Consider the following 12,658-nt stretch of genomic DNA (forward strand, 5'->3'; position numbering starts at 1 on the left):
AGTCTCCCAGTCCCTGCTGCTGAAAAACATCCCCACAACATGATGCTTCCACCACCATGCTTCACCATAGGGATGGTGCCAGGTTTCCTCCAGACAATTCAGGCCAAAGATTTTAATCTTGGTTTCATCAGACCAGAGAATCTTGTTGATTGGTGGAGTGCTTCAGAGATGGTTGTCCTTCTGGAAGGTTCTCCCATCTCCACAGAGGAACTCTGGAGCTCTGTCAGAGTGACCATCTGGTTCTTGGTCACCTCCATGACCAAGGCCCTTCTCCCCCGATTGCTCAGTTTGGCCGGGTGGCCAGCTCTAGAAAGAGTCTTGGTGGTTCCAAACTTATTTCATTTAAGAATGATGGAGGCCACTGTGTTCTTTGGGATCTGTGCTTTGAGATCTGTGCCTCAACACAATCCTGTCTCAGAGTTCCATTGACAATTCCTTCTACCTCATCATGGCTTGGTTTTTGCTCTGACATGCGCTGTAAACTGTGGGACCTTATATAGACAGGTCTGTGCATTTCCAAATTATGTCCAATCAATTGAATTTACCACAGGTGGACTCCAATCAAGTTGTAGAAACATCTCAAGGATGATCAAAGGAAACAGGATGCACCTGAGCTCATTTTCGAGTCTCATAGCAAAGGGTCTGAATACTTATGTAAATAAGGTATTTCTGTTTTTTATTCTTTAAACCTGTTTTTGCTTTGTCATTATGGGGTATTGTGTGTAGATTGATGAGGAAAATACTTAATTTAATCCATTTTAGAATAAGGCAGTAACGTAACAAAATGTGGAAAAAGTCAAGAGGTCTGAATACTTTCCGAATGCATTTTATATTAAATAATTTGCCTTTTATTTTTATTTTACTAGGCTGATGGTGCCTGCATCTGATGGTCAGTCTCAGCGGAGGGAGAGAGCAGCAGGCTGAGGGTCCGCCTCTCAACATCCCTCCATTCTCCCTTTCCTTTACTGACACAGAGTTGCTGAAACTTTATTTCTGCCTCATGCACAAATTAATGTTGTTACTCCTATGAACAAAGAAAGGGAACTATTCTTCAATATTAAAAAAGACCCAAGCCACTAATAATAACAACAATGCAAGCCTATCGATACACTTTCCTCCTCATTCATTACTGCTTCAGTGCTTGTTGTAACGCTGAGTGGAAATAGGAAGAAAGCGCATTTTAGGTCTTATAAAACTGTTGAATACAAAGTGTTTACAGTGCTGAGTAAGAACTTAAACATGAACTCAATCATAAAAACAGCAGTTCTTTGCTGTATTCGTTGACAGTCTCTCTCTAGTCATGGTTTTAAATGTTTCAAAATCTCACAGTATCAATTTTGCTGTAGCTACGTTACTGTAGCTACGTTACTGCAGACATGATAAACATCCGATTGGCCAGTAGTAGGTTTATAGTGCGCTTGATTTGCTCTCTGTGCCCACTGGGAAGGCAGAGTTTGTACCTTCAGACACATGAAATGGTTAAAAATGGCAGTCGATTGTGATTGATCCGTTGGTGACCACTGCTCTAGAAAGTTAGGTTAAGTTCAATCTCGTGGTCTGATATTTCTCCACAGTATAGAGGGAACATTGCCTGGGGCAGGGGCGCAACTTTCACTGGGGACAGGGAGACATGCCCCCCCCCCCCCCCCCCCCCCCAGTTTTATACGTGGAATGTGATACAAAACGAGGCTTGTGTGCTTTAGGACCTCCGAGTGGTCGGGTAGGCTGTTTTGAGTGTTTATCCCCCCCCCCCCCCCCCCACACTTCTAAAAACAAAGTTGCGCCCCTGGCCTGGTGTGTCTGTGTAGAAATCCAACAGGCAGGCAGACACCTCTGTTGCTTTGTAAACCATCCAGGCCCAATTCGTTTTTTAATTCACACAGAGAGTGGCTCACTGGGGAAATATGGCCAACACAGACGGCAACCTGTGATCTAATCCAGGGTCCTTAGTCACTGAGATCTGTCGTCATCTGAATTAGTCTAGGTTTTGCTGGAGATATTCCTAGACCGGAAAATCATTAGTGCATTGGAAAGAGGACACTGGGAGTGTGGAATGTTTTAGAAATTATTAAAATTCCATTTTTTTACTCAACTGATATAGCTGTTGGTATTTAGATAGTTCAGATGATCTGTTCCTTTTCGATTTTACATTTTCAAATTCAGATCTGATGTATTTCACCCATTATAAACTGTATTAGACTCCAGAGAATCAGGTTTGGAACCTGTTGAAACACTGGCCTGTAGACATATGGCACATAAAATATCATCTTCAATTTATAACATGTTTTACCAGAGGAAATAGCTTTTCACTTTGTGATTTTGGTTTATCACTGACTTCTCAAGACTTCATTCTTGAGATGTTTTTCTGACAGACAATCCAGACAATATATCCCAAAACAACTGTGTAATGCTCATCTATTTTAGGGACACATCAATCAATCAGTGTCAGTATGCCACCCGTTTTAAAGTGGTACCTTGAAAGTCTTATAATTGTCAAGTCAATAAGAGTCAATCAATAAATAACCACTAGCTTGTGTTTGTGCGTTTAACTCGTTGTGTTAGGTCTCTGCTTGACTAGATTGAATGGAGAACTAAGGGGAGTTGTCGCTGTCTTTCCAAGTGCCGGAACTGCACATTGGGCTTCGGTTGGTCATTTTAGTCAATACCGTATTTCTCCGGAGACTGCTGTCCGAGTCCTCTTTCTTGAACTTGTATCGTAATTTATTACAGCACGGGAAACAGAGAGTAAAGTCGTGAAGGAGATGCCCGCTGAAGATCATGTATATCCACGGGTTACAGCAGCTGTTTAGACTCGCGAGGAGCGCGGACAGTGTGACAGCGGTGTTCTCAGATTCTGGAAGGAAACGGAAAAAAGGAAATTACCAAAGATAACTAATTTGTCCAACCGCTGGGGTATAAATCAACGGTGCCGTGAAATCACAATTACTTAATACAATCTCTTACATGCTGATCTATATTTAAACACCTGACATCTCCATATAGTGCACGTTATGGTACAGGATTAAAACGACTTTGTCTATGATGTCAGGACACCATACATGTTATGCATATTTAGCTACATTTCCACTTAAACGATTTTATTGTTATTTCGATTATATGTATTCTGTGTTTAAATGTTGTAACGGAATTGTGCGGTGTGCCTGGTGCTCTAAAGGATTATGCACAATTATATCAACACGATCTCACACTCAGTTTGTGCAAATATGTACAAAAAGTATTTAATCAGATTTCGTTCATTTTTGTGTGGCTTAATTCGTGTGAAAACACACAAATTTGTTTGCGACTTCATATATATAAAAATACATTTTCGGAGGGCAAACTTCGGAACAATGCATTTTGGTCAATGGTGTTCTACATTGCCTTTTTGTGTCCCACATTTATTTATATATATTTAAAAAACGTGTTAACAACCCAATATTTTTAATCAACCAGGTTGTCACCGAAATACTTATAATAGTATAGTAGACTTATTTTTATTATTAATGCCAATGCTGTTTTCTATGTTTGTTTTCGCTAAATATTTTGGGATACTAGTGCTATGTCAGATTTTATGGTTGACAGATTAGAGTAAAAAGCTTTATTTGTCTTATTTTTTTTGTATTGATGAAGGTATTTGATTGGGGAATGGGGATACATTTTCAAGATGGGAAATTAGTTCACCAATAAATGTGGGGAAACAGAAGACCTGGAAAAAAATCTGTTTGTTTTAAAGTCCCCTGGTGCAACTGCATGGTATTTGCCACTATAATAAGTCTGGACTATGATCAATTAAACCATATCAATGCAGTTAAACAGGTTCATGTAAAATAATGAATTATGTTGGCTTACACTTATGACACTTCCAAGGGCGTTTCATGATGATTATTACGGTCGTGTCAATCATGTTATATACTTAGGCTATTTTAACAGGGCATATCCCAGCATTATAGGCCTACTGCCTCTGCCCAGAGGAATACTAGGCTTTCATGGCAATGGCCGTTAGAGTTCACTTTGCCACATTTGAGCCAGGTTAGACTCCCTGTTGCAGCTTTCACTTTCGTCCGCTGTATTGGTGGATGTGTTGGGATCATGTCCAGATCATGTCTAGTTAGTGATCTAGTGGTGGGAAGCATTCTGTTTTTCAACATTGTGTTGGGTGTAATTACATTGATATATCTAGAGAACAATGGATAAGCAACAATGGGCATGGCGGATGGAAGTAGTCACTAAAGGTGTGATCAAGCGTTGAAGTTGAATTTGCCTGAAGCTGAATGGAAAGTGCTATGCCCTGATCAGTTATTCAGAAGAAAATTCTCTGTGACTGTCTATTCTAAATAAGTTAATTTACCAGGGTTGACCCAAAACAAACACACTGTAGGCATATCAGCACCGGTCTGTACCCTACCTGCCCTAAGCTCTCTCCTGGCCCCTTACACTAAGTCTGAATTTGTCCTGCTAGGTAACCTAAACTAGGACATGCTTAAACCACCTGACCAAGTCCTAAAGCAATGGGAGTCCCTAAACATTTCTCAGATTATTACCAATCCCACAAGGTATGACTCCAAACATCCTCGATGTTATCCTCACAAATAATCCTGATAGGTATCAGTCTGGTGTTTTCTGTAATGACCTTAGTGATCACTGTTTTACAGCCTGTGTTTGTAATGGCTGCTCAGTGAAACTGAGTCATTAGTTCTGACTTGTCATAGATGCTTGCTAAAAATCTTACTTCATGACCTGGCCTCTGTAAATTGGTACAGAATCAACTTCATTCCATCTGTCAAAGACGCTTGGACCTTCTTTTTTGATATTTTCAGTGATATTGTTATCAAACACGACCCCATAAAGAAAATGAGAATTAGAAACAGGTTCAGCCCCTGGTTCGACCGTGATCTTGCAGAGTTACTCCACCTCAAGAATTACATTTGGCGAAAGGCTCGGCACACATACTCAGGCTGACTGGCTCTCATTCAGGCAAATTAGAAGTAAGTACACCCAGGCTATCTGGAAGGCCAAAGTTAGTTACTTTAAGGAGCAGTTCTCTCTCTGTGGGTCTAACACCAAGAAGTTCTGGAAAACGATTAAAGACCTGGAGAATAAACCCTCCTGCTCACAGCTGCCCATGTCCCTTAATGTTGATGATGTGGTTGTTACTGACAAGAAGCACATGGCTGAGGTTTTTAATAAGCACTTCATTAAGTCAGGATTCCTATTTGACTCAGCCATGTCTCCTTGCCCATCCAACATTTCCTCATCTCCCACCCCTTCTAATGCGACTAGCCCCGATGCTCCTCCCTTTTTCCCCCTGCCCGCTACAAAGTTTCTCCCTGCAGGCGGTCACTAAGTGGAGGTGCTAAAGGAGGTCCTTAAACTTGACCCCAAAAAAACATCTGGGTCAGATGGTTTAGATCGTTTCTTCTTTAAGGTTGCAGCCTCTTTCATCGCCAAGCTGGTCTCTGACCTTTTTAACCTGTCTCTCCTCTCTGGGGAGGTTCCCATTGCTTGGAAGGCATCCATAGTTCATCCTTTATTTAAAGGGGGAGATCAAGCTGATCCTAACTGTTATAGGCTTATTTCTATTTTGCCCTGTTCATCAAAACTTGTCAATAATCTTGATGTCTATAGTATTCTCTCTGGAATGCAAGCTGGTTTCTGCTCAGGTTATGGATGTGTCACTGCAAACTTAAAGGTCCTCAATGATGTCACCATTGCCCTTGATTCTAAGCAATGTTGTGCTGCTATTTTTATTGACTTGGCCAAAGCTTTTGATACTGTAAACCATTCAATTCTTGTGAGCCTGCTAACCAGTATTGGTGTCTCTGACAGGTCTTTGGCCAGTTTTGCTAACTACGTCTCTCAAAGAGTGCAGTATATAAAGTCAGAACATCTGCTGTCTCAGCCACTGCCTGTCACCAAGGGTGTACCCCAAAGCTCGATCCTAGGCCCCACGCTCTTCTCAATTTACATCAACAACATAGCTCAGGCAGGAGGAAGCTCTCTCATCCATTTATATGCTGTCATGCCCTGACCATAGAGGGCCCTTGGTTCTCTATGGTGTTGTAAGTCAGGGCGTGACTAGGGGGGTGTTCTAGTTTTCCTATTTCTATGTCGGTGTACTTGGTATGGTTCCCAATTAGAGGCAGCTGATTATCGTTCTCTCTGATTGGGGATCATATTTAAGTTCTCCATTGTTCCCAACTGGGTTGTGGGATATTGTTTTGAGTGAGTGCATGTAGCACTACGGTACTTCACGGTCGTTGTTTGTTTCTTGGTTTGTTTAAGTTTCGCTAAAATAAAGATGTGGAACTCCAATCACGCTGCGCCTTGGTTCGTCTCTCCTCACGACCGTGACATATGCAGATGATACAGTCTTATACTTAACTGGCCACTCCCCGGATTTTGTGTTAAACGCTCTACAACAACGTTTTCTTAGTGTCCAAAAAGCTTTCTCTGCCTTTAACCTTGTTCTGAACACCTCCAAAACAAAGGTCATGTGGTTTGGTAAGAAGAATGCCCCTCTCTCCACAGGTGTGATTACTACCTCTGAGGTTTTAGAGCTTGAGGTAGTCACCTCATACAAGTACTTGGGTGTATGGCTAGACAGTACACTGTCCTTCTCTCAGAACATATCAAAGTTGCAGGCTGAAGTTAAATCTAGACGTGGTTTCCTCTATCATAATCGCTCCTCTTTCACCCCAGCTGCCAAACTAACCCTGATTCAGATGACCATCCTACCAATGCTAGATTAAGGAGACGTAATTTATAGATCAGCAGGTAAGAGTGCTCTCGAGCGGCTAGATGTTCTTTACCATTCGGCCATCAGATTTGCCACCAATGCTCCTTATAGGACACATCACTGCACTCTATACCCTTCTGTAAACTGGTCATCTCTGTATACCAGTCGCAAGACCCACTGGTTGATGCTTATTTATAAAACCCTCTTAGGCCTCACTCCCCCCTATCTGAGATATCTACTGCAGCCCTCATCCTCCACATACAACACCTGTTCTGCCAGTCACATTCTGTTAAAGGTCCCCAAAACAAAGACATCCCAGGGTTGGTCGTCTTTTCAGTTCAGTGCAGCTAGCGACTGGAACAAGCTGCAACAAACACTCAAACTGGACAGTTTTATCTCGATCTCTTCATTCAAAGACTCAACCATGGACACTCTTACTGACAGCTGTGGCTGCTTTGCGTGATGTATTGTTGTCTCTACCTTCTTGCCCTTTGTGCTGTTGTCTGTGTCCAATAATGTTTGTACCCTGTGCTGCTGTCATGTTGTGTTGCTACCATGCTGTGCCATGTGTTGCTGCCTTGCTATGTTGTTGTCTTAGGTCTCTCTTCATGTAGTGTTGTGTTGTCTCTCTTGTCTTGATGTGTGTTTTGTCCTATATTTTAATTTTATTTATTTTATTTTTAATTCCAGCCCTCGTACCCGCAAGAGGCCTTTTGCCTTTTGGTAGGCAGTCATTGTAAATAAGAATGTGTTATTAACTGTCCTGCCTAGTTAAATAAAGGTTAAATTAAAAATAGAAAATGTTTTAAATTACAAAACTACCTGATTAATGTTATTACAACCATGGTGTTCTTTTGTTACTGAAGCTTAAATATATATCTAATAACCTGACAATGATCCACATCATATGGGTAGACAAATAATGTGTGTTATGCAGCAAAACACAACTAGACTTTTTTTGGGGGATGCAAACCAGTAATATGAATCTCTGTTGATCTATCCTGTTCTGATCTAATGAGATGGATGTGGGATTTTCTACGGACTAGAATCAAAGCCTTTCCCAGTCATGAAGAACGAAGCTAGGCCTCTCTTCTGTTCTCATTGGCGAAGACTGAAGTCAAGTTAGGGTTTATATGTCAGACTCTCCTAAACCACTTTGCCCAACATGTTATGCCCCAGAAGTTGTAAATAAACCTTTTTTTAAGGTGATATAACTTGTATCATTGTTATAGGGCTGTGAAACCCATAGCTGAATGGCTTCAGACTGAGCATTTCTCACTGGAAATTGCTTCTGACATTGAACATAGCTTAGGGTATTTCATTCATGTCAGATTCTCCTATACCACTATTCCTAACATGTTATACTCCATAGGTTGTAAATAAACCTTTTTTTAAGCTGATATAATGTGTCATTATTAAAGGGCTGTGAAACCCATAGCTGAATGGCTTCAGACTGAGCATTTCTCACCATTTATTTACAGAGCAATTTCCGTTTTTATAACAGGTAGTGTCCATTTATTTACAGTAGTGTGTTGATTAATTATTGCTTTCTTAATTGGAAATAAAGAATATGTATAAAAATGTAAAATATACCAAAAGCTAAATCAAGCAGAGATTTATGACAATTTAACCATGTTAATCATTACTGAAACATGCAAACTATAAACATTTAACCAGTTAAAGAATGAATACATGACAAGTAGATACAAATATTTTATAAAAAATAATTCATAAAAAATGTAAGAGTTGGCTATAACATGAGTATAAACAAAGTGAGTGTGTATGTAAGTGTTTGTGTGTGTGTGTGTATTATGGTGTGTATTATAGTTTCCCATCATACAAATGTATCCCCATTCCCCAATCAAATACCTTCATCTATCCCACAAAAAAACATGTTTATTTTCTCCAGTAAAATTGGACATAGCCTTGTTGAAAATGCATTATGTAAGAAATGGTTTAATGTACACGAAAAAGTGGAGCCCTGTATTAAATGCATTATGAAGAAAATGTCGTAATGTAGACTCCACGAAATCGTGTAGGCCTACTGTTGTCTACACGAAAAAGGCGTTTGTGACTACAAGTGCAGAAGTTTCCCAAAGTATTAAGCAAAAACAAGCATAGAAAAGAGTATTTGCATTCATTTAAAAAAACAACGTAAGGCTACTAATATATTATAATTATTTTGGTGACAACCTGGTTGATTACAAATATTGGGTTGTTAACACATTTTTTCTCTCTCTATATATATATATATAAATGTGAGACACAAAAAAAGGCAGTGTAGAATACCATTGCCCATCATGCATTGCGCTAATAACTTTCAAAAGATTGTTTCGAAGTTTGCCCCCATAAAATCTATTTTCCTACGTTGCACAACAATGTATGTATTTTCACGCGAATTAAGCCACACAAAAACTCACAAAAACGCACGAAATACTTTTTGTAAATATTTGCACGAATTGAGTATGAGATTCTTTTTTACCATGATACATATGGATACATTTCTATTCTGCGTCAATTGTATACATATTCCACGTATGTGGATATTCATCCCAGTTACTTAGTAAAAACAATATTTTTGGGGGCACAGAATGGATACATCACCAAACACTTTGCGTAATCCCCTATATGGACTGTGGTTTTAACATTAGTTATTAGTAGAGGGAGAGAAACATCATTGAGTGAAGATAGCTCATGTTATTAATTCTATATCAAGGTTCACCTTTTGATTTTGTGTGCGCAATCCAATCTACCTTTCCCAATACAGAGAAGTCACTTACCGTCCCATGCGAAATTCTCATCCCACACCGACCACATCTGCACGATGAAAAAAGGTGACCAGCATATTATGTAAGCCAGGACAATCACAAAAGTCATTTTGACAGTTCTCAATTTCGCTCTGGATATAGTAGTAACGTTGCTAACAGAGTTAATTCCCATCAGACCGTTTTTAGACGCAACTCCCGCGTGTGTGTTTCTGGTTTTATACCTTATGTTTTTCCATATGCTGTGGCAGATGAACCCGTAGCATATCATCAGAATGAACACTGGGATTACGAATATACTGACGGTTATCCAAGTGATGTACGCCTTTACGCCCCATGGTTCTATGAAGTGGCCCCAACAGTCGTAGACAACCGAGCCGTTCTTGATCTCACTCAGAGAGAAGATAAAGTACTGCGGCATGCTGAGGACCAGACTACACATCCAGGTGCTGATGATCATAATATAGGACCGCTGGGTGGGCTGCTGAAGGGTCTTCAGAGGGTGGCAGATGGCGATGTAACGGTCCAGGGTCATCATCACCATCATGTAGGTGGAGGCGAACATGCCCATCACCTGGAGGTGCTTCACTATCCTGCACAGGACATCTGGTCCGTAGAAGCGAAAGGTGATCTTCCAGCAGAGCTGCGGCAGGACCTGGAAGAAAGCGACCACCAGGTCAGCTATGCTGAGGTGCCGGATGAAGAGGTGCATTCTCGACTTCTTTTTCTTGGTGTTGAACATGGCCAGCAAGACACTGACGTTCCCAATCACGGCCACCACAAAGGTGATACTGAGGACCGTTATCTCTATTTTGGCGACCTCTTCGTTTCTTCCAAAAGGATCGCTCCCGTTCGGGAGGACGGTGCCATTGCCAAGGATCCCCATGATCGGATCATCCGTAGGACTGAAAACCATAGACTGGTTGACTCCGTTGAAGAGGAGCCCATGGACGGGAGTGTGCATTGCACAAACCCTCTGTGCGCGCTTTGGCCCTAGTTCCAGTTCGAGGGGCAGAGTTGTGTGAATCTCCTTATGCCAAATAAGGAGCTACCTGACTCTAAAGGGAAAGGACTCTTCTTGGTTTCTGAGCTGCTGGGCATTTAAACGCGAATCAAATTTCGGCCACCACGCCTTGTGCTGTTGTAGCCATACCCACTTGTGTATCCAATGGCATGCAGCCAGTCATGTTGTGCAAAACTGGACACAACACCCCCACATCACCAAACCGCATGCCCACCGCCTCTTAACGTAATAGTTTGAAGTCCATCTTTGAAAATGTATGTTTTGTGTGACAAAACATTAGCGCATTGGAACTGGAATTACACAAACAAATCATGTACACGTTGTATGGTAAATCAATTCGAAATGTAAAATATTCGGTAATGTAAAAGATTCGGTTGCTAAAATATAGTTTAACATATAAAATTGTTTTCAATCGTTTAAAACCTCTTACAGGAATCCCGTTCCATATAATACCGTGAACAATTGCGGAATGCTTGATGCATTCCATTTAAAATGTAACTAGGCAAGTCAGTCAAGAACAAACTCTTATTTAAAATGACGGCCTACCGGGAACAGTGGGTTAATTGCCTTGTTCAGGGGGGAACGACAGATTTTTACCTTGTCAGCTCGGGGATTCGATCCAGCAACCTTTCTGTTACTAGCCCAACGCTCTAACCACGAGACTACCAGCCACTCCTTAGACTATTATGAACACCTCTGACAGGAATCAAGTCCTAGATTTGTATTTAGTTGAATTATAATAATTTCTATACAGCTACACTTTTTCGTTCTGAACTCAACGATTGAAATGCCGCTCCAACGCAGTTTACACCTCTGACACAGCCAAAACCTCAGCTGTGGGTTACACTTGATCTGATTGAATCAAGAAAATCGCCTCAAACAAAATGAAAATAATACCATTAGAAACGGTTTATTTTCCATCTAGGCTACTGAGAGGCTGGCTGAAAGAGACTCAGTTGACAAAGCATATATCAAGTTGTTCATTTCTTTATAAACCAACCCTTAAAAACATCGATTTACAAAAAAGAACAATATACTGTGTATGCAATAGTATGCATATCCATATGTAGGCCTATTTGGTTAGATGTGGAACATGAGTTAGATATGGAATATACACTCCGAAAGCCTTTCTCTTGGTGATGTTAACAGATAGACATTAGTTGAAATGGAAGCTGGAATGTTGGCTTTGATGCAGCTTGTGCACAGCTCAGTTCACCTTAGCTGTGGCGGCTTTATAATCAAGACACTGATGAACTGCTTAAACTTTGATGTAAAAATCGGTGCTCTTGAAATTTGTTGATGTAACCTGTGTACATACTTCTTTAGATTAATATCTAAATGCATAGTGTGCCAGAGAAATCAACTTCAAAAACCAAATAAGGTTCTCAACTGTACAAAACAGAAGAGAGGCATAATATTTCAGGGTCAGATATTTCATAATAAGTCTGATCCACAGTGAATGGTTCTGTAGAGTCCAATGCTCCTCTGCTGTATAAAGCTTACTGACAGGGCTTGCCTTTCTGCCACATCACAGACAAGGACCAAACACACCAGTTATCTCACAGTATCAGATATGTGAGAATGAAATGATCAGACAGAAATCGCAATTTCCCAAAATACACTGTATATACAAAAGTATGTGAACACCCCTTCAAATTAGTAGATTTGCCTACTTCAGCCACACCCGTTGCTGACAAGGGTAGAAAATCGAACACACAGCCATGCAATCTCCACAGACAAACATTGGCAGTAGAATGCCTTAGTAAAGCGCTCAGTGACTTTCAACGTGGCACCGTCATAGGATGCCACCTTTCCAACAAGTCAGTTTGTCAAATTTCTGCCCTGCTAGAGCTTCCCCGGTCAACTGTGAGTGCTGTTATTGTGAAGTGGAAACGTTTAGGAGTAACAACGGCGGTTTCCATGGCCAAGCAGCTGCACACAAGCCTAAGATCACCATGCGCAATGCCAAGCGTCAACTGGAGTGGTGTAAAGCTCGCCACCATTGGACTTTGGAGTGTGGAAACGTGTTCTCCGTAGTGAATAATCGTGCTTCACCATCTAGTGGAAAGTCTTCCCAGAAGAGTGGAGGCTGTTATAGCAGCAAAAGGGGGACCAACTCCATATTAATGCCCA

The 12,658-nt window shown here is 40.9% G+C and overlaps 1 protein-coding gene across 1 annotated transcript; it reads right to left on the bottom strand.

Annotated features, from left to right (window-relative positions):
- Positions 1-1,756: 1,756 nt before the first annotated feature.
- On the bottom strand, positions 1,757-10,607 carry LOC106584503 (arg8-vasotocin receptor). The gene is made up of 2 exons (XM_014169886.3): positions 9,517-10,607; positions 1,757-2,854 (listed from the first exon to the last, which is right to left on the bottom strand). The coding sequence occupies exons 1-2, from the start codon at positions 10,463-10,465 to the stop codon at positions 2,592-2,594; spliced, it is 1,212 nt and encodes a 403-aa protein (XP_014025361.2). The 5' UTR covers positions 10,466-10,607; the 3' UTR covers positions 1,757-2,591.
- Positions 10,608-12,658: the final 2,051 nt, after the last annotated feature.

This window comes from Salmo salar, chromosome 23 (assembly GCF_965601325.2).
Source record: "Salmo salar chromosome 23, fSalSal1, whole genome shotgun sequence".
NCBI lineage: Eukaryota > Metazoa > Chordata > Actinopteri > Salmoniformes > Salmonidae > Salmo > Salmo salar.